Below are 24,035 nucleotides of genomic sequence, written 5' to 3'. Positions count from 1 at the left end.
ATCTACAAGCTCAAAATGACCTTTTGTAGATCTGCAACGTTTGCAGACGAGATTCGGTGTACGGACAAAATTGTTCCAATTAGAATTGTACCTCAAGTCCGTTTCTCCAACGCTTTTTATCTTGCTCTTTTTATCAAGCATGCAAGGCGTCTCACCTGCAAAGTCTTTTACATTCACATCAGCGCCTTCACTGATGAGCTCCTTGATGCGGCGTGCCTCTCCGCGGATCGCTGCCCTGTGCAGCCGAGTCTCACCCCTCTCATTCCGCTTGTTTACTTTGTCTTTGGTTTTAGATGCAGAGTTTGGCGTTCCCTTCTGACCCATGTTGGACTGTGACTGGTGCTTTGGTGTTGTGTCTGCACAGATGAAAAATACAATTGTGTTAAACAGAAGCACGTAGAGAGAACATACTCCATGTTTTACATTAAAACCAACAAAATGAAAAAATAAATACAAAATAGAAAGGCTCACACAATCAGTGGTATGCAGGCTGGGTCGAGGTTTGTGAGATTAAGCCCAGACAGAAAGACAAACATACAAGTGTGAAAACATGATCTCCCGCTACTTCAGCTACATCCAAGATGGTGCCTTGTGCACCTTGAAATGGGCCCTGAAGAAACACATCGCTGGGCGTCCTGATTTAATGGTTTCAAATACCCCCGGGCGTTCTAGGTGTTAACCTAGCAAATTATCATTAAGAACAAATTATTATTTACAATAGCAGCCTATGGAGCAGGGGGTAAGGGAAGAAAATGATGTAATTCAAGTTAGGTAAAAAGATCACACTTGTGTGAAGTGAGGGGCGCAGCGAGGGAAGTATTTAAATCACCCCAATGACGTCTTGTGTTGTCATTTACTACTCTAAACAAACATTAAAATCAATAGACTTGGCTGGCGACGGGGAATTTATAATTAGGCTCTAATTAGGCTGCCCCATGACGTAAGTTCGGAAAGTGATGCATAATTTGGAGGGGCTACAGCTCCCTTCAAAAAAGACTTGAATAAAATAAAATCACACTCATGTGAAGTGACTGAGGGGTGCTCTTATCATCGTACATCATCATCACCGACTTCTTACTGACAGTTGAGAGTTGAACTTCCCTTTTCTTTTTAAGATATTTTTTTTGCGGCTTACGCCTTTATTGATTTTTTAAGGGATAGAAAGTAGGCTGACAGGAAACGGGAGAGAGATGGGGGGATGACATGCGGTAAAGGCCGTGTCGGGTCCGGGAGTCGAACCCGCGGCACACCGCGACTGGATCACCAGTCCGGTGCCCAGACCGTTACGCTACGGCCTGGGCCTAACTTCCCTTTTCTATATTTGTATGTTTATTGTATTGTTTTTATACTGTGCCAAATTAAAAGAATCACACCCGTGTGAAATGAGGGGCGCTCGTCATAGTACATCAATTTATGTTAGCGGAGATTTGACATATTGCTACATAAGGTACATAAGGTGGTCCCATATTGGCCAAGTGCTCCCATGTGATTTGTTAGCCTATTTGCTCGTTTACATATGACATAAGTTTTCCCTTCAATGTCAATGGCGTTTAATGTTTAATTTACATCATTCCGTTCATTATCAATGGCAAATATTGAGACGTGTGGGGACAAAAGCTGTTCATAGAAGGGGTTAGCGGCCTCCTATACAACATATCAATGTTTGTGTGTTACGTAATTATTGTGTTTACACTATGACGTAAAATTGCCAATTCATTGTCAATGGGAATTTAATATTTGTGTAGGACAAGGTTTGTGCACACACACACACACACACACACACACACACTAAAAGCTGGACATAGGAGGGGCTAGCACCCCTCCAAAAGGATTTACACAGCAGATTGCAAACAAGCACTGCAATAATCAAGACAAGAGCACCATGCACACATGGCAGTAATCTCCATAGGTGCGTAAAGTTTCAGCCCAATCTCACGCCCATTGACTTCATTGACATGTGCCAGCCACAGTGGGCGCCCCTCACTTCATACGAGCGTGATTCTTTTTAAAATAATAACAACTAGAAGAAGTGCCCTTCTGGGCACAGGTCTCCACCAGGATTTCTTCCTCAGCCTAAGTGGGAATATGCGTGCACAGTTTCATCGCAATCGGACGCTGCGTTGAGGAGTTGTGGCGATTTGTACAAAGCGGGCTACTCCTGAAAACTGTAGGAGCCAATCGTGGCCAATCAGGATGGAATATGAGAAATCAAACAAACGTGTCTTGATCACATCACTATGGAGATCAAGTGTATTGTGTACCGATTTGCGTGAAATTTGGATAAAATCTGAAGGAGTAATAATAGAAAATGTGTTTTACATATGTCGGCCTCCTGGTGGCGCTATAAAGAGCAGATGTGAAAAATTCCAGGCAAAGGTTTTTCCTTGGCCTCTAGGGAGTTGGCATACAAAGTTATCCACAGATCCGTGCAGTTAGAGGTAAAAACACTTTTCGGCCAGTTATAGCGCCACCTTGAGGCTGAGTTGAAATTGTTCATGTGGCATTTCGTCCTCGGCCTAGTGGGAATGTGGGTGCACAATTTCACGGAAATCACGCGATGTGTTCATGATTTGCAGCATTTTGTTTGAAACTGAGCACTCCTGTGAACTTTGGAAGCCAATCTCAACCAATCAGGATGGAGTCTGAGAAATCTGAAAGACCGGTTTCATTGAATGGCTCTAGAGAGACTGTGTACCAATTTGCGTGATGTTTGGACAAAATCTGTAGGTGTACTGTGCAAAAACTTGTTTTGCACAAAGCGGCCTCCTGGTGGCGCTATAACAGGCCGTTCTGGAAAGTTTGGGGCAGAGGTTCATCGTTGGCATCCAGGGAGTGTGTGTGCAAAAGTTGGCATCGACCGGGTTAACGGTGGCCGAGATTAGCTGCTCACGGACACATACACACACACGGACGGACACACACACGGACGGACACACACACGGACGGACGGAGTGCAAAACATACTCTCCCCCCATGCCTTCGGCCTGGTGGAGACAATAACATCAATGCAATACTATCCATGACTGTAGATGACAACAGACAAAAACAACTAGTGTGAACCCCTCCTAGGCAGTAGGGGGCAGTCTAGGTCTAGAAATAAGCAGCCAAGTGGTAGGGCCAACTTCAGTAAAGCTCATTTCATCACATTTACAAGATTAAATGCAAGCCTTAATCACATTTACATTATTGAGTTTCCACAGCTATTGTCCCAAATGCTATTTGAAACTCACGTAATCTATGGGCATTCCTTCAGGCATACACTAATGGAATGAATATACATAGTGTAGCACACATACATCATGGTTCTAAAATGTGTACACAGAATTGTATTTAGTGTTCTGTTCCACTAATATAAAGAACAATTCCTTGACGATGGAAACCCAAAATGTATAACTGAAACACTGAATTAATCCAATATCAGGAACCAGATCAGATATGAAACAAACAAAGCAATAATTGAAAGGACCCTGAATGTAATTGCAAAAAGATTGTCAGTCTCACACGAACACAATATCACTGAGGACGTTACTGTCATTTCCCCCATAATTTGTTTCAGTTGTTTGTGCTGTTTTCCGAAAAACAAATATAATATATAAACAAGTGTATGAATGTTTGTTGACGCAAAACAACAAGGCCCAACGCACGTAGACGAAGACAGCAGATGTACACAGCGCTGTAATAATGTGAATTGATGAGGGTTATCTTGTATAATTGAAATCTAATTAAGTGGCAGGGTCTGTTCTTCACTGGAGCATGGCACAATGGTGTGGCAAGCGGGTGAGGAGTGACAGAGGCACGTTGCAGTCACGCCAGCAGCATACAATTTGACCCCTATGCACGTACCCTTATGATTAACACCAACCACAAATGCCACCCACCCACCTCGCACGGACACACACGTTACTCACACATAGCTACACTCCTTCAGCATAAAGTCCTCCGTATTACATTGGTGTCTCTGAGAGTCTACAAATGTATTGTAACTCTCAGAGTTGAATTAACACTGAGGATGTTACTGTGTTCCTCGTCAGCCACCACTGACCCCCAGGGAAGACGTGGCCTCCATTACAAGCACGCACCTGGACTGTTGACGGACTCTTCAGCTGTCATTTGCATGAGCAAGGCCACCTGCTGCCGCTCGGAGAGGGGGTAATGCCCGGCCCGGATCCCTGGCATCCCCATACCAAACGGCAAGCCTGCCTTCCGGGTGTTGGTAGGCTCCTTTTTAATGCGCTTCCGCTCCGGACCTTGCTTCTCTGTAAAGAGAGAGAGGGGCAAAGCAAACCATGTTAAGCTTACTGAGCAGCATGCAAAAACATACAACACACACAAATGTCAACAGATTTTAGACCACAAAGTTATGAGAATACAAGTGCAATATGCATACCGGTATTCTTTTTGGTATTATTGACACTTCTATCCAGTAACTTTCTTACATTGACGTAGTGTAAATATTGTGATATAATACTTTTTTTCTAAGTTAGCATCTGTGAACATATGATTGTGTATAGCATCGAGGTAAGGTCCATATATTTTAGGCGCCTGCTGGTGTCAAGGTGACAGAGGTGACTTTACTGGGTGATTACCCAGGTGCCCATGGGGTATGGAGGTTACAGTAGGCACAGTCTGTTTATGCTTGTCTGTCTGTATCTAAGTCAGTCAGTCAGAGAGGAGTGGAGGGTACAGGGCCACTGCAACTTGGCAGAGCTACAGTTATTATGAAATAGTTGGTGTACATTTCAACTCAATGTGGCCTGGCCAAGGTCATGCCGCTTAGCTTGCCTGACTGAGACATATAGTGCTACTGGATAAAAGCAGCTACTCCACACAGTGGACCACAATTATTTTCAGTGGCAGCGTGTCCAGGACGGGACAGACTATCTGCCCCTTGTGGATTGTCTTAGGTGTGAAAGTACCCGTGTACATGATAACAAAGCCAGATTGATACTTATGCTTGTGTGCCAGTGTCGCATGCAAAAATAGCAGATCTACATGCTCACAAAAAGGAAGGGGGGACTGATCATGATTTCTCCAATAAAATGTACCACTGTTTACAGCATCAGCAATAAAAAAACATCTAATAAATGAAATTATGAAATGACTGCGCTGTAATAATTACTAAATTATGACAGCAGGCAAACTCATGGAGTCTGCTTTACACTCCGTTGCACAACTGTGTCACTTGACTAAAATGACTCTTTCAAAGTTTTAAATTGGTTACCGGTATGTTCATCACACGACAGGGCTGTGCGATGATGTGTAAATGAGCCCTATAAGGGGTAAGAAAAAAACGAAATAGAATACAACTGCGTTGAGAGGCTTGTACATAGACTCCAGCAGAGTGGCAGATGTGTCGGAGTCTGACTAGGACTTCTGTAGTGCTATGACTGGCAGTGTTGCTCAAGGCCACAAAAACAAAATTAATGGGGGAAGAGGGAAACATGGCGGATCTGGCTTCCGGTGGCTAAAGGTTTTCCAGGGAAAGATTTTCCACAGTGAAGGATACAGAGCTGATGAACTTTCACTAACATCTGTGAACACTTACAGTTAATGTACCCCCACCCACCGTCTCTGATACACTCTCACGTTCTCCGAGGCATTTGCCATTTAGACACATTCCTCCTGCTACGACTTAAACAGCAGGAACCACAGAAGCAGTCCAAACATGCTTTTTTTTGTTGAGCAGCAGAGCAGAGAAAAATGCTATGCTAGCTTTTCCAGGCTGTGTTTACAAGGCTGGGCACTAGAAACACAGTAATGAGACTGCTTCACCATTACAGAGGATTGCTATGAAACAACACTTAAGGACCCAGTCAACTGTGCTGATCCACCAGAGCAGTGTTTTCCAATGACGGGGTCGTGGCCCAAAATGGGTTGTAACCCCATTTGTGTGAGTAAATATCCAGGTTTTTCTTATTAACCGTACCTACATGTTTTAATTAAAACATTTGATTCAAAAGATTTTCAGAAGAAAATGACTAATACCATTTTCTGAACATTTTGAAATAGGGCTTATGTGATTGACTCAATGATTCATGCTGTATTTTTGCAAGTTTGGGTTCCTGGGAGACACCACGCCACATTTAGTCTCAGTCTCACACACACTGCAGACGCTAACACAAAGACAAATCTACACTAGCTCAGAGCTAAACTAGCTCTGAGGAAGCAATCTAGCATGTAGGCTAGCTGTCCTGCTACTAAGCCTAAGCCCCCAAAACCTAAGTCCCCAAACTAGACAAAAACGTAGTCAATCGCATTCTACAAAACTTGAGTTTCACCCTCTACTTCACTACACTTACTGTGCTATATAATTTGTGTGTGTGTTTGGGTCCATTTGGTTCTGTACATCTGTACACTGCCAGAGTAAACACACAAACACGGTGTAGTCTTTCACCCATTCTACACCAGCAGTTACACACGAGAGACATCTCACTGACTGAGAGGATCCAAATACATACATTTAACAATAACGGGTGGCTGTAATTTATGCCAACTCGCAACGATCGATGTGTCCGCCGTCTGTCAATGTGTTTGTTATTGTTGGTTATATGTTCTTGGTGCTTCGTGGAATCTCAACAGCAGTGCTAGCTAGTCTTATCGACCCGAATTCCTAACATCAGCAATAAACACATCCTCAAAAATACAAATATAAAAAAAAAAAATGGCATAGCAGCCGTGACTCGCAAACTAAAATCTGTCCCCCACACAAGTGGTTGTATGTGTTGACAGTCTGATTCTCCAACCAATCAGTGGTCACCAGCTTTACACGTCACTGGTTTGGAACCAAAAGAACATCAATGGAGTGACACCAAATGTGGCATCCTTTTGGGCCCCTTTCGACCCCACTTTGGACAGTAGGTGGTGCGGTGTGGTCGTGTAGTCTGGGGACTTGCATAATATCAATATGGCTGACTAATTTGTAAAACTGATTTGGACTACAGTAGTACAAATCTAACTGCGCACACACACACACACAAACACACACACGCACACGCGCGCACACACGCACACACACAGAGAGTTCAGGCACAGGGCATGTTTTCAAATTCGGCAACTGTCTACATCAGCATATGCAAAATAATACTTTAGCAAACATCCACTGCTGTGATCCTGAATTATGTTACTTCGAGAACCCTGTGTAAATTCACAACATCAAAGCGGGGCCTGAAAATACTTTCCAGATTAATCAAAAGTAAGGGATTGCCCTTGGTTTTCCTTAGGTTTGCATTTGCAAAAATGTGATAATAAGAATCTAATGAAGTAATCAAGTGAAGTGTAGGACATGGTAAACTAGTTCCACATGAATGCAAAGAATGTTCAGCTGCAACGACTTCACTTTCACACAAATCAGGAAATGTCACATACATTTCCCATTCCCCTTCATGGAATTACATGAAGATAGATAGACACAAAGAATCATTAGAATGCCAGGTTCCATGGAATGTCTGCAGAAAGTCTTTCAGATGGAAAGGTATGCCCTTTCTCTCCTTATAAAGCTTAGCACACTGGCACAGTGAAAAGTAAACTATCCTTGCTGATGACCACAACTTGACTGACAAAAACAAGAACAAAAAAAAGAGCATATTCGCTTTGTGGTCCCTAACCTGAGCCATGGGTGTGGATCACGAGAGCTGTCTGGCCATAAATGCCAGTGGCTTTGATACGGCAGGCAGACAAAGCAATTGTGTTGGCTAGACTCTAAAGAAAGAAAGGCGATTAGTCGAGCTGGCCAAACAAAGAGACGGTTAGGTTAGCAAGCCAACAGCTACTATTGCCAGAAGAACCACACTAACCAGTTCAACCAGGTATATCACGCTTGTTTGTACTGTCCATAGGTTTAGAGTTGACAGAGAAAGAGAGAGAGAGAGAGACACTGACAAAAGAGAGGGGGATGGGGATGGGGAGAGAGTTGAGACAGAGGGAAATCAGATAGATCCAAAGTTAATGTTCTGCTCTACAGAAACTCACAGAATACAAACAGGAAATTAAGGCAGAAGAGACAGGAAATGGCCAACAGGATGTCAATGCTTTGTGTTGTGTAACAGGGAAATGGAGAGAGAATGAAATACTTTGTGTGTGGCACACAACATGTTTAGATGGATTAATCAGCAACTGTATAGCCATGTGAATCTTTTTTTATTCAGAGGGTGTGTGAGTGTCTCTGAAAGACAGAGGGAGATACAATACTGTGTGTTACAGCCTGTCAGGGTTAAAATGGTGTGTACAATCACTGTCTCCTTCTGCCACCCACTCTATAGCCATAAAGCTTTAGCTCACAGTCTACTCTAGCCCATCTGCTGTGATTGTGAAGTTTGTGCTAAGCTGTGGTCAAAGGTGCTACAACAATCATTAACCTAAACCACTGACAGAGGAAGAACAGTTGAACATGTATGTGTAATTATATTATATAAATGACATAGATGAGCTGATGATGAAATGGCCAAATTGGCCATAGGATAGAATTTAAAAAAAATCTATGAAGACTTATGGTTTCCTGAATGTTGTTGTGGCTGCTGGTGGTAAAGAGGAAAAAGGGAGAGAGAAGCGGAAGGGGGTGACCTCAGGGAGAAGGAATGCTGCTGTCCAGCACTACTCCAGAGGAGGTCAAGGGAGGCTTGGAGATTTGGGTGGGCGGCGCACTGAAACTGGAGCTTGCATAACTACACAGTGATTCCCTGAAAAGCACGGTGTCCTCATCTCGCATACATCACTTCTGCTCTTGCCTTGGTTAGGTGATTTTGTCGTTTGTAAACAGCGAGGCTGTAATCTACATTGCACACACATACACACCAACAGAACAGCCCTAGCATTGCATACCAAGTCCAATACTATCTTGTTTTCTTCAAAAGTTCTTACTGCTGTTGAATAAATTGTAACTTTGTGAGATATTTTGCTATTTTGCTTAGGCTTAATATTCATCACAACCGTGGTAACCAAATTGGATTGATTCACTTTACATATGGCAGAACCCTCGGGGGGTCGCCAAATTATTTTTGGGGGGGGTCCCCAAATATTTAAAAAGTAATAATAAAAACTATTCTTTTTGAATGACTGGACAATGGAAATGAAGAGTTTACATATAGTACATGCATACACCTTCCCTAATGATTATATCTGGTTTCAGTATTTATTCATGGTGTATTGTCTCTATTATTAAGGTTATTGTAGCAGTCAATTTATATTGGGGGCCGGGAGGGGGGCGGGACGGGGGTCCCTAGACATTGCCAAAACATTTCCGGGGGTCCCCGGCCAAAAACGCTGAGAACCCCTGATCTACCTCAATACAAGTTAGCCTTCCATCCCATGTTAGTTGTACAATTTCCATTGATGTAAAAAAGAAAAGAAAAAAGTGAGGGGCATGCTTCATCATCATACATCACATTCTGTGCTCAGCCAATCAAAACACCACAAAAGTCATTCCGGCCAATTATTTTTGGCATCTTCACTTTTCTGCCCTCACTTTTATCTTCAATATGTACTTTGCTCAGCCAATCAAATCATTGCTACGGGCTAGTACGGGGTGATCAGCTAAACACAAGCCAATGTTTGTGTTCACACGAACCCTCAAAGCTGGAGAGAGCGAGTGCATTCTCCGGCAGCGGCAGCAGCCACGGCACTGCCACCAAATCCAAAATGGTTGAGAAATGACAGTTACCATTTGGGGGTCCCTGGGGGGGTCCCCAGGTGCCGGGCTGCCGGCATGTGCCGGAAGGTGCCGGAAGGTGCCGGCAAGTGCCGGAAGGTGCCGGAAGGTCCCGGCATGTGCCGGAAGGTGCCGGAAGGTCCCGGCATGTGCCGGCATGTGCCGGAAGGTGCCGGCATGTGCCGGCATGTGCCGTGGCTGCTGCCGCTGCCGGTGAATGCACTCACTCCTTCTGCAAAGCTGGGCAAGTACGGGCCCCTCAAAAATGTTGCCCATGGCAGGGGTTTGGTTTGGCTGTGTCACTTAGCGAAAATAATACTTTCAGCTGCTAGCATTAGCAACATATTCATATGACAATGTATAAATGAGGCTTTATGTACAGAAGCAATTTTCCCCGCAATACTGGCATAAAGAAGAGCCAAAGAACCACACAACAACTAAAGCATTTGGGAACCAGAGGCATCAGGTATAACACCACAGAGATCTATTGTTAGCTACACTATGCTGCTTGACTGTTGTCTGTAGATTCTATACAGTTACAACAATAGTCTAAACATTTATTTAAAAAATGACTGACCTACATCTATTTCTCACCCTCTGAACCCCTAACTGCTCCCGTTGTGCTGGTTGGTGCCTTGCATGCTGTCCTCCGGCATTCGTGTGTGAATGTGATGCACAATCTCTGTAAAGCGCCTTGGATAAATGCGCTATATAAATGCACCATTTACCACACACACACACAAGTGATGAGGAGCTGTCGTCGACTTATACTATACATTTACAAAGCTATATCCACACAAAAAAAAGTTAACAAAAACAAACAGACTGACACAATCAATGTTTTGTTTATACAGATTAGGCCCATTATTTTAAGCAAAATGATTTAAAACTATTTTTGCCACTGTAAGGTCGGGACAGACTAGTGTCATGACCATTTATGAAATAAAAGCTTTTTCCATTGAAAATATTGCCTGTCTTTAATGACAGCGGTCAGGCTAGGAAGCGTAAATCGCAAGTGATGACAAGCGGAAAGTGGTATGATGTGTCAAGTGTTGCCTGTAGGCTTTGATTCATTGATTGACATTTTTATCGGCAAAGATACATTTACATGAACATATATTTGTACATAATTATGTCAAAAGGATAAAACACACAAAAAAAAGCTTGGGCACTTATTTCCATTGTGGTCCTTTAAGTGAAAATGGCAGTCCAGAGTCCAGACTAGTGGAGAGACAATTGCCCAGCAAGGCCAAAACAACTTAAGATCGGACTAAACACGCACAAGCCAGCATGCACACATTTTCTCAGGCTTTGCAAAGAATGTCGCTACTCCATGAGTATGATTAGTTGTGGATGACAATCAACTGCATGAGTGGAGTATTAATGCATAATTATATTAATATATTATATTAACTGCAATATGTGTTGCGCGCGCGTGCACACACACACGGTCAGTGTTGATGAGAGTAAAAAAAAACAGCCTCTTGTCTGCCTCTCTCTCATATTTGACACACACACACACACACACACACACACACACACACACACACACACACACACACACACACACACACACACACACACACACACACACACACACACACACACACACACACACACACACACACACACACACACACACACAGCTGAATGTTTTCATCTAAGCCTTGTGGATACTGGATAAGCAGGGTCATTAAATATTGACAGGTTTACAGGTGTAAAGTGTTTGAACACTGATATTAAGAAATGAGAAGCCAGAATGGGAAATTACTTTTAGAAAACATTGCTCGTAACCACTGAGGCTAAACTTAAGTATCACCCAAGATTTCTTTATTTAACAGAGGCCAACACAGCGAACTGTTGGGTCAGCGTTAGCTATGTCACCAATTTTGCATTTGCGGTCCCTGGGCAAAAAACGAAATAAATAAAAGCAATACAGAAAGAGGCAAGCTGACTTATTAGCATGATGTCATCTATAAGGACTAGTGATGGGAGATTAATCGGCAAACACATCGGTATCGGCCGATTTGAACAGTTTTTAGATTAATCTGCATCGGTTCAATTAATCAATCAGACCGGTTAATTAATTGGTTCGATTAATCGGTCTGTCTTTACTGATAAACAAGCCCAAATAACAGCTTAAACAGATCTACAAGCTCACAATATAACAGTATTAAAATTAAATCTGACTTGCCTATAGCCTGCAGTGCAGACACCCTGTTACATGTATTTTTCAGAATGGAATGGTATCTGCTTGTCGGATGGTTTTGGGAAGGGTGTTCCAAATGTTAGGGGCACGGACAGAGAAGGCTCATTCTCCCTTGTTTAAGCGATGGAATTTCTCGGGAACCTTTAGGAGAGCCCCGTCTGAGGACCTAAGGCCACACTGATGATGTGTCTCTAAGTTGCACCAAAAGTGTTTATTAGAATAAGAGTTAAAATAACACTAAGGATTTACTCTGGATTATGTGTAGTTTGTACTGGGTCTAAACATTTAAGCACTTTCAACCCAGCACCCATATTTGGGGGTTGTCATTACAGGCAAAAAAACAAATTAAAAAATAGTGAAAATGTCTTGTAGATCTGCAATTTCCCACGACCCAAGTGTACAATATGGCTGTGGTTAAGGAAACTGTGAAAGGGGAATGGATGGGAGCGGGACGGGAAGAGCAGATATCCCAACCAAACAATAGACAGGTTAATGTTATTAGCATACAAACAGACAACTGTTCCTGAGGCAAGAGCATGCTTCCCTTCCCCTGGACGACCTCTTTTTTTGCCAAAGGCCTAGGAAATGTGCAAAGCCACCCAAAGAAGCAAACTGCTTCTGTGAAGCAAGCTATCACCGAGTCAAAGACAACAAATGTGACCAGTGGACCTAAACCCAGACAACAGTTGTAATAACTTCAACACAAAGACACATTTAAAAACAATGGCAAATAAGAAAGATAGTAGTACCCCCCCCCCCCCCCCCCCCCCAACACACACAAACAAACAAAGAAACTGACCATGCTGACATCATAGTAGCAATGAGGGACATTCCACTCATTCCTGATTTCTATGAGCGACAGTAACACTAATGCACATTGCACACAGCTCCAAGTCCACACTCAGATGACAGATACACACTTTGTATTAAAGCTATACACAGTCATGAAGCACAACAGGACTCCTACCACTACTGCATAATATCTACAGGTGGACACAAGCCATTTTGCCATCATGAGAAATTACTGGTCATGAACTAATGAAGTAACTCAGTTGTGTTAGTTAATTCTGACCATTAACAACAAACCCAATTCAGACCCACAAAGCCCCAAAACAAAAAGCAGCAGCCCTATTCCTCCCCTCTAATAAAAACAACATTACAAATACAACAGCCAAAACCTCAGCCAGACCTGCATGTCAGACAAATCTCCACTAAATTGGCTCTTGATTATGTGTGGATTAAGTAGCTCCTTTTGACTACTAAATAAAAACAAAACAAAATAACGTACTTCTGCAACCCTCTGCCAAACACAGAAGAACTAAAGCATCAATCCCAAAATTACGTTTTCATCTATCAATTACTTACCATGTGAAGAATTTAAGTGAATTTCTCGCATTCCTTTGCGGTGAATTGAATAATCAAAAAATGAAGAGAATACTTCATATATTGCATCCATGTTCAGCAACAGCAAAATATCAAAAGTCCATTTATAAACTCCAATACAACTCTCACAGCATAATCCAATGGTCCTTTTCCATACATAGTCCTGGCTCACCGGCATGCCTCTTCTCTACTCTACTCAGTTTATTTTGCTTTTCCATTGTACTGTAACTGGACCCCCTCTTAGTATCCCCCCTCCCCCTCGAGGTGATTGTCATCAAGTAACTAAAAGTAACACCCCCATGAAAACTGCCTTCCATGCTTTGTTGAAACAGTGCTAAGCTAACACAATGCTATCTAGAAACAATCTCCATTTTAGAATATACAGCCTGTCAAAAAAAGTTTCTGGAAACATTGAGGCAAAAAATAAGACATGCAGTTGCTGAATACTGATTAAGTTCTCGTTTACAACATTAAGGTTAAATGTTTCTTAATAACCAAGCACCCTATTCTATGGTTCTAAAAGACACTTCTAACGAAGCTAATGTAAGAAAATGTTCAGTTTATTTTTATTTACAAGAATAACAATTGCCACCTACTGTGGTGCTATATTTACAAGTGCAAATTGTGTGCATTTGATTGCACTCTGAACTCATCCTACCAACAACATAATACAATGTTGTGTAATCTCACCCACATGGTGTTTTGAAAGTACTGAGCATATGACTGGATACAGAACATTTGGCTAAAATGAGCTTATAATGTGAGAGTTGTATGGGAGTTTATAAATGGTATAGTTAATTGTGTACCGCTATTTTACTTCAATTCATCAAGTATTTATTTATACTTGATTCACTATAAAAGGACTGAGAACACCAAAAGTTCTCACTGTGGAATGCACTTCCCGTTGCAATCAGAACTGCAGCATCACTCCCAATATTCCGCCGTAGTCTGAAAACCCACTTGACTCCATCATGGCCCATAGCACTTGCCCTACCCCCTTAGATAGCACTTTCTAGACTTAGATAGCATTTGAAACAGACTTATAGCATGTCATGTAGACAGCACAATAATTGCATTGTATGTAGTCATAGCACTTCATAGTACATATGTATAGCATATATAGTATAGAGCTGCCAACGAATATTCGTTTTCCGAATCCATTTCCGAATCCAAAAAATAAATGAATAACCAAATATATCAAATTAAGGTCTGAATTAAAAAAAATAATAAAAATTATATTTTATTTATTATTATTATTAGTTTTCGCGAGGCGGTGCCATGGGTAAGCGCCGCGTTGTGAGCTTGTAGATTAGTTATATTTGCCACGCGACACGCCGACACCGGCATACATTAAAGAATAAATCATCTCTGCCTCGTACTCTTCCTAGCAGCGCAGCCTGCGCAGTGAGTGTAGGCTGCACAGAATGGTGAAATCTTCCGTCAACAGCGTATCTAGTGATCAGAATCTGGGTCGGTGTTGTTTCGGACAGACGGGAGAATCATGAAGCGACTTTATCCTTCAGGAAATTATAAGAAGATAAATAAAATGTGTAAGGATGAAATGTGGTGCCGGGTCCGGCAGCAGCAGCAGCAATGCAGTGTTCTGTTCTGTGAATTCAATTCATACTGCCTCCGTGCCTCGTTTTGATAAGGCTGTGTGGTAGGATTGCTCATTTAAGAAAAAAAAAGTTTTACTGGAGAAGGGAGAATGCATGCGTTGTGTTCCAACTTGCTTTTCAGCAGCACCAATGCGCGGAGAGAGAGAGTTGCGCCAGCAATGCGATCTTAAATGTTATGTCTCAGGTTGTATTGGTGTAAATATAATTATTAATAAGTCCGAATGGCTCAAATTGAAATCCGAAATCCGAATGGGTCGAATTGCTCGAATCCACGTGGGTTTTTAAAACGAATATCCGAATCCAATTTTTGGACAATTACGGCAGCACTAGTAGTATAGTTTATATGTATAGTGTCATTATATAGATATGTTCTAGTTACGTTCTTAGCTTACGCATGTTTCATGATAAATGCATTCTATATATGTGATGTATTCCCATGCTTTTTTGTTCTTGTCTAATGTAATCGCTATGGATTAAGAGTGTCTGCTAAATGCCTAAAATTGTAAATTGTAATTGTCCCTGAATTCAAGGCTTCATGGAGTGAGCAATTGAGCCATTTGGCTGTGAAGTATTCCTTTAAAGAACCATAGCCTTTCCACTTCACACTGCCATGTCCTCCCTACTTCCTGCAGGGGAGGAGGTTAGCATGTGTAATAACATGCGTTCCCCATTGTATTTGCCACTTAAAGGCCAAGTGGGATACAGAAAACACAGAACGTGTCAGAAAGCCAACAACAAGCCCTTACCTGAGTCAGAATCTTTCTGGTCTCCATTGGCTCCAACAGTAAAGGGAAGCTTCCTTTTAGGTGCCTTCTCTTTCATCTCTTTGACCCCATCGTTGCGCTCCAATTTGGGCGTCTTGTTTGACAAAACTTTATCTTTATCCTGCGATGGAAGCAAAACAGAAAACAGTGCAGAGTTTAAAAATACAAACATTGACAATATACTTTATTTGGAGCTACACATGCTTTATCCATAACATAATTTCCATACCAAATTGAATTACATTTCTAATGCAAAAATACAGTCATCAGAAATTGGCATGTAAATTATATGGCCAAGCATGAGTCAGCTATTTTACTTACATTACATATCCATCATCTATCTATAAATGCACGTCTCTGTATCTTCATCCGGTCAGTGCTGTTCTGACATCACAACACTTCATATTTGGGCATGCCTGACACAGAACTCCATATATAGGAATAAAGGGACACAGACACAGAAATCTCCATATATGGACATAAAAGGGACACTGGGGCTCTGGACAGGGCCCAAATTAGCCAATTGATCACACCTGATCACCCCTAGATCTCTATATATGGAGCTGGCCTGTTCTGACATCACAATGAGGTTCTGACATCTGTATAGACTCCATGTTTAGGCATGCCTGACAAATAACTCCATATATGGGCATAAAAGGGACAAAGACATAATTACTGGGTGGGGCATTCATTTACAACTTGCATCGTTCCAAGTAGGCCAGTGCCCAACAGGCTCATTACAAGAATGAGGAGCAGACAAAGACGCGAGCAGGGAGAAGCTGTACATAGTAACTAACGTACTCCCTCCTCCTATAGTCTGGGTGTTTCTCTGCCCTCAGTATCATATAGTAACTAACATACTCCCCATCTCCTATAGTCTGGGTCTTTCTCTGCCCTCAGCATCATATAGTAAATAACATACTCCCCATCTCCTATAGTCTGGGTCTTTCTCTGCCCTCAGTATCATATAGTAACTAACATACTCCCCATCTCCTATAGTCTGGGTCTTTCTCTGCCCTCAGCATCATATAGTAACTAACATACTCCCCATCTCCTATAGTCTGGGTGTTTCTCTGCCCTCAGTATCATATAGTAACTAACATACTCCCCATCTCCTATAGTCTGGGTCTTTCTCTGCCCTCAGCATCATATAGTAACTAACATACTCACCATCTCCTATAGTCTGGGTCTTTCTCTGCCCTCAGTATCATATAGTAACTAACATACTCCCCATCTCCTATAGTCTGGGTCTTTCTCTGCCCTCAGCATCATATAGTAACTAACATACTCCCCATCTCCTATAGTCTGGGTCTTTCTCTGCCCTCAGCATCATATAGTAACTAACATACTCCCCATCTCTTATAGTGTGGGTCTTTCTCTGCCCTCAGCATCATATAGTAACTAACATATCCCCTCCTCCTATAGTCTGGGTCTTTCTCTGCCCTCAGCATCATATAGTAACTAACATATCCCCTCCTCCTATAGTCTGGGTCTTCAGTGTTTCCTGCAGGAAAAAGTCTTGGCATGGTGCTGGGCGCGCGTCGAAAAGTTTGATTAATTAATTAATTAGATTAATTAATTAAGATTAATTTGGATTATTGCTCTTGTATTGCTATTGGAGACACTAGGAGGACACTGGGGAGGCACTGGGGAGACACTGGGGGGGACACTGGGGAGGCACTGGGGGGACACTGGGCAGGCACTGGGGAGGCACTGGGGAGGCACTGGGGGGACACTGGGGAGACACTGGGCAGGCACTGGGAAGACACTGGGGAGGCACTGGGGGGACACTAGGGGGGCACTAGGGGGACACTGGGGAGGCACTGGGGAGACCTGGGGAGACACTGGGGGGACACTGGGGGGACACTGGGCAGGCACTGGACAGGCACTGGACAGGCACTGGGGAGGCACTGGGGAGACACTGGGGAGGCACTGGGGAGAAACTGCAGCCACTGGGGAGACATTGGGGAGGCACTGGGGAGGCACTCAGGGGGACACTGGTGAGCCACTGGGCAGACACTGGGGAGGCACTTGGCGGAAACTGGGCAAACACTGGGCAGACACTGGGCAGGAAGGCACTGGGGGAGGCACTGGGGAGGTACTGGACATTTCATATCACACACACTATGATTCACTATCCCCCTCAATCCCCCTTTTTTTGGAAGCTTGGCATGGCGCAATTTATTTCAAGCATGGCGCAGCGCCATGCCAACAACATTGTGCAGGAAACCCTGGTCTTTCTCTGCCCTCAGCATCATATAGTAACTAACGTACTCCCCTCCTCCTATAGTCTGGGTCTTTCTCTGCCCTCAGCATCATATAGTAACTAACGTATCCCCATCTCCTATAGTCAGGGTCTTTCTCTGCCCTCAGCATCATATAGTAACTAACATACTCCCCATCTCCTATAGTCAGGGTCTTTCTCTGCCCTCAGCATCATATAGTAACTAACATACTCCCCATCTCCTATAGTCAGGGTCTTTCTCTGCCCTCAGCATCATATAGTAACTAATAGGGGATTCACACTGAGACGGACTGAATCCGTTTCATTGGAACCGTTTCCGAATACGGTTGCCTGGTCCCCGATGGCCATGATTCACATTGCCCGAGATTCAACAGCGCACCCGGGTACACTTGCATAACACACTTTAATCCTCCAGACGGCGGTTTGTTTGATGGCTGGCGCGCACGGACACTGACCATCAACTGTGCGACATTGTCTCAAATAAATCCAGACACACTGCATTGCATTGCCTCTTTGGCTTTTTGCCGTTATACTACTTCACTGTCAGCCTGCCTGCTATTCACTGTGTCAGTCAGTTCTGTGCTCCAGTGTATTAGTTTGCTATGGATTCTACTTCAGCATTATTATTATTTTGTTTTACTTTGGAAACTGTGCCAAGCAAAGCCCAAGAGCCACGTGTAGTCCGCAGAATAAGATCAGCGTGCACTGCAGTGCTGCGCGTATACGCAGATTCAACAGGAGACGGGCGGCGTTGAGAAATGCGCTGGTGTTACGCGTCGTGCAGCGGCTGTGTTTATTTTTGTTGAGGCTTGGCTCGTCGACTAGAGATTGTGTCACGTTCTTTAAAAAAAACAGTCCACTTCCTTCTTTAGGTACGCATTCATTCACATTGGAACGATCCGTATCTGAATACACTTCAACGGTCCAGAGACCCGCCCCCCATGCGGTCCCGGGGACGGTTGGGCGATCCGCTCCCGGGAACGGTACGCATCATTCACACTACCACAACATCTGCCAAGTGGTCCCGAGTGCGCACCCGGGACCATAGTGTGAATCCCCTATGACATACTCCCCATCTCCTAAAGTCAGGGTCTTTCTCTGCCCTCAGCATCATATAGTAACTAACATACTCCCCATCTCCTATAGTCTGGGTCTTTCTCTGCCCTCAGCATTATATAGTAACTAACATGCTCCCCTCCTCCTATAGTCTGGGTCTTTCTCTGCCCTCAGCATCATATAGTAACTAACGTATCCCCTCCTCCTATAGTCTGGGTCTTTCTCTGCCCTCAGCATTATATAGTAACTAACATGCTCCCCTCCTCCTATAGTCAGGGTCTTTCTCTGCCCTCAGCATCAGTCTTGCAGCCATTAGGGCCTTGCGGAGCGTAACTTTTCCATGGAATTTCCTCCTTGATTCCTGGCTTTCTGGCAGCAGCAGAAAGAACCAGGCTCAGCGACAGGAGACTAGGCTGACGCCGGCTAGGCTCTGTGGTCTACAGCTGCTGGAAGCAATCACAGGCTGCTCCAGCAGATGTCTATGTTACAGTGAGCATTCATTTTTTTTTAAACAAAAACTAATTTACTAGTCATTTATTAAAGTCTTACTGAGAGCTGATATAGTATCTAGCTCAGTGGTTCCCAAACTATTTCATGTCAAAGACCCCCAAATTGACACTAATCAGCCCGCAGACCCCCTATTGAAAAGATATGCCAGGGACCCACATAAGAGAAGATTCTCAACCCGTTTAATTTCAAGGACCCCCCAGTTTGACATGCATTAGGCTACGGACCCCCATTTAATGGCATTTCTGTCTCTGGGACCCCCAATTTATATTGTAAAATCAATGTTATTTTAACTCTCAGAGTTACAGATCCATACGGCTCCAAACTATCATTTAGCTGGTGATAGCTGATGATACACGAAAGAAGATTTAGCTGGGGACCCCCTGGAACTCCCTTAGGTACCCCTGGGGGTCCCCGGACCCCACTTTGGGAACCACTGATCTAGCTTATTCTAAAATTCACTAAAATATATGAAACACTGCCTTGCATTGTATGTTATGGTCTCCAGAGTGGAGTAACATTTCAGTTGCTTTTTTGAATTGGAAACTAAAAGTAATCAATCACTGGTTAAATATTAGAATGCAAGAAGTGGATGGACTTTAATCAAGGCTAAAGAGTGAAGACACATGTGGTCCAGGCATACAAAGTGATTGATTCACTGCACCGAGAGGTATAATATCTTTGTGTCGACAGCCCAAAGAGATGGAGTGCTGTCATGGCTAAGTAAAATGTTACGACCAAATCAATGAGAGGTATGTTTTGAAAATTCTGAATATAGCCAAAGACAGTCATAATGTTATAAGCTATATAGTTGAGAAAGATAACAAAATACATGTTTGCTTACACCAACAAACAAAGCCAACATCTTCACTCTTTAGTGTATCCCAAATAAATGTATTTCTCCTTTTAGCAATACTTTCTCTCTTCCAACCTCTTTTTACGACTCAATGAACAGATATATTGTTTAATGGAGATGCAAAGCCAAGACCAAATGCTTGCCGTTCTGCACCATTCTGTGCAGGTGATGTGAAGAAGCACCTTAAGACTCAGCCTTACATGCATGATGGGCAAAGATTACCTTTCAAACCAATAGATGGGATATCTATACACAAATACACCGAATCTCTCTACTGCCTCCACAGATAAAGGCATATCTATCCATCTGTGTCTGTCCGTGTCTGTATATCTCGAGAACATCAATCGGAGCACAACGGAGTGTAGAAATATCTATGAATCCACACATTTCTGTATCGATCTGTCTGTGTGCCTCTTATGCCCATATACCATTATGGAGATCCCTGATATCATCAATATGACATCATAGTTCTGACAGGTACAAGTACTTTTATATGCAATTGTTCATTCACTGGGTTACATGCTTTAGTTTAAACATTCTATTGGTCCGATTGTCATTAGACCGACAACCTACCTCAAACCTTTAGAAACTTTTAGTGTTTCTAGTAAGACTAAGTGTGCATCCCCATTCGCGGTTATAGACCGCTCTTACATACATTTGTCAGTCATTGTGAAAAATAGGCAGGCAATCTTGGGGTTAATTAGACACTAAACGAACAGTTTTTAGCCTGACTGTACCATTTGCCGTTTACATTTCTGACTAATGAAGTAATCAATCAATCAATTAAATAGTTTTGTTTCTCATACTAAGAATACTGCTGCAAAATAATACTGCTGAAAAATAAAGCATAACTCAACTATTAAAATAAACATAAGCTTACACACTGCCAATCTGGGAAATAAACAACATCCACCCCTCCAACATATTGGATGCTAATTCTGTCTACAAGCAATTTTGGCAGTCATCTATTCATTTATAAGCCTCTACTGCTTTACAAATCTAGTTGGCAGCTTAAAACGCAATTGGTGAAATTTGGGGATTCACAACACTGGCAAGTGGACAATAATATTGTGTTTCATATGCGAAACATGAAAGCAAATGATTACCAAATGTCCGAGCACAGAGGCTGAGAAGCTTAGCAAAATGTTAAAGGGATATTTTACTTTCAAACATGTTTTGGGTCATCTACTCAAGCTTTGGAGTGCACCCCAGACCGTTTTTAAAGTTGCTTGATCCAGTAATTAGACATTTGATATAAATTTTGATCAAACATGCCCCCTTTGTATATAAACCCATTGTAACTTCAAACTCCATTTGATCCATGTTAGATTCATTGAAACCCCCTCCTTGGTTCTGGTGACTATTGTCCTTAAAATATGCAAGGGGGTGGTGTTTTCACTATTTTGGAGAATGATAAATAAATAAAATGAATTATAAAATGTATAGAAAAAACACAATATTGAATCAAGCAACTCAAAAACTGTCTGGGGTGCAGACAAAAGCCTGGGTAGATATTAAAATGACCTTAGGCATGTTGAAAGTGAAATATCCATCCAAGTATTGATTTAATGATGGATGTTAATAAGACACAAAAAGCTCTTTCTTTGGGTTCATGGTTTTAGAGGCAGGAACAGGTCAGATAATAAATGTAAATAATGAGTAGCTGTATACTGTACTGTCCCTTCCAAATTCCACGTGTTATTCCTCCATGCTTTACGCTGCATGCATCCCCTCCATGCCTCCTTTTTCTTGGGCCTGGCTCTCCATTATGTGTGGGGCCTGCCCTGCCCCAGTCATAAGACTATGATGTCATGTTACAGTATAGACAAACAGTGTGAGCTACAGTTGCCTCTCTCTCATATTTGAGGCACACACACACACACACACACACACACACACACACACACACACACACACACACACACACACACACACACACACACACACACACACACACACACACACACACACACACACACACACACACACACACACACACACACACACACACACACACACACACACACACCATGAGCCTCCCTGTTTGGTGGTCTCCTAGCAATTCTTGTTCTCTTCGTCTCACTCTGCTTTCCTTGCACTGCCTCCCTCTTTTTTTATTCCCACCCCCTGCGTGCTCCCCTCCCCTCCCCTCACACACTCCCTCCATGCCAGAGTCTGATGCAATCCTGTGCAGAGGGCTGTACATCCACGCCTGTGTAAGCTGCACCTCTCCACTCTATCCAGTGCTGCTGCTAGCAGCTTGGAAGTTAGCGGCGCACACAGCATGACATCATCAGACTGTGTCCCAGACCTTGTGGCATAACAAGTAACAGCACGTCAACACACAGACAGAAACAACTGTTCCAATTCAGGCAGATCATTTGAATCTTGGAATTTAAATTCCGTTGTGGACTCTTCTGAAATAGTCCAGAATGCACAGAAACCTGTGTCTTAACAGTCTGCAGTGGGTAAAACAAAAAGGGAGGGACGAAGTTCACATGTCATACCCCTAACATTGTGGCCTTATCTGTATAATATTGCACCCATAACAACTCTGCAACTGTAAGTCATGAAAGAGAATCAAAACACTAAAAAACAAACAGCATAGGGCTGCACGATTAATCAAAATTGGATTTGGACGATATAAAAAAAAAGAAAATCGAGAATTGTTTTTCACTTTAACTAGGTTATTTACGGGAAATCTCTCTCGCACTCGTCTGCGGGCTACCGTAGTTACTCTGCCGCGCAGAGAGAAAACCTGAAAGGTTAACATGTCTGCCACGGGGAGCGATAGGAACGAGGATTTAGTTGCGAGGATACAATGTCTGTCGTCTGGAAATGGTTCGGCTTCTCCGTTTCAGATGTGGAGAAAACTAGTCCCCCAGTGTAAAAGTTGTAAAAGGGGATTCACACACGCTTTGCACTCTTCCCATTCGAACCGACTTTTTTACGGGTACAGGTTTTAGTTCCGACATAGTGGACGGTCGGTCACTCGGTCCCTATGGGAGACGGCAGCACGAGTGGCTTGTTCCAGCGCCTGGAGAATGGACACAGGCATAGCGGCGACTCGGCGAGTGGGAAGAGTGCAAAGCATTGCGGACTGCTGCTTATCAATACTGTGTCCCGACCTACTATCCCTTATTACCGAATACCGTAAAGGAAGTATTAAGTTGTTTTTATTAAAATATGCATTCCATAGGGCTGGACCACACATGGTCATGGACCAACCTGCGATGGGAGCAGTCCCTATTGAGTGAAAGATTCTCTATTTATGGTTTTTATTTTTATTCATAGAGGGAAAGTATAATGTTTTAAGGCATATTTGTCTAATAGCCAGGGATCCTTTAAAGGTTTGGACTTTATTCCAAAAGGAAAATTCAAATTTGTTTGCATTTAAAAAATAAAATAAAACATTTTGAGACAACGTATTTCATTTACTGAAAATAAAATCGAAATCGAGGTTTCAGAGAAAAGAAAATATTGTTTTTAGGCAAAATCGTGCAGCCCTAAAACAGCGCTAGCACACTGGTCAAAACTGGTTTACCAGACTGTGCTGACCAGCTGGTCACAGTCAAGGCTTTATATCAAATGTCCAGTGAGCCGTTATGTTACAACCGCCACGGCTATTTGGCATAGTTCTGCTTCTGAAAACACCCAAAAGCCAATACATAGATGGCACGCCTCTACAAGATGCAAACAAGGAGCTGTTTTGGCTGGAACACTGATTGATCATACGAACATAAGATAATATAT

General features: G+C 42.9%; 1 protein-coding gene across 4 annotated transcripts in view; it reads right to left on the bottom strand.

Moving 5' to 3' along the window:
* The window catches only part of ankrd11 (ankyrin repeat domain 11), a 194,890-nt gene that overhangs the window by 16,166 nt on the left and 154,689 nt on the right, over positions 1–24,035 (bottom strand). For all 4 annotated transcript variants that reach the window (XM_083792479.1, XM_083792481.1, XM_083792480.1 and 1 more), the window contains exons 4-6: positions 15,601–15,739; positions 4,080–4,256; positions 156–356 (exon numbers count right to left, since the gene is read on the bottom strand). In XM_083792479.1, the coding sequence (XP_083648605.1) occupies positions 156–356; positions 4,080–4,256; positions 15,601–15,739 (517 nt within the window). The remainder of the gene's footprint in view (positions 1–155; positions 357–4,079; positions 4,257–15,600; positions 15,740–24,035) is intronic.

The sequence above is a fragment of the Protomyctophum parallelum genome, assembly GCF_964188405.1.
Source record: "Protomyctophum parallelum genome assembly, chromosome: 2".
NCBI classification, from domain to species: Eukaryota; Metazoa; Chordata; class Actinopteri; order Myctophiformes; family Myctophidae; genus Protomyctophum; species Protomyctophum parallelum.
The sequence above is the reverse complement of the archived record's forward strand: the minus strand, read 5'-3'. Positions and strand labels throughout refer to the sequence as shown.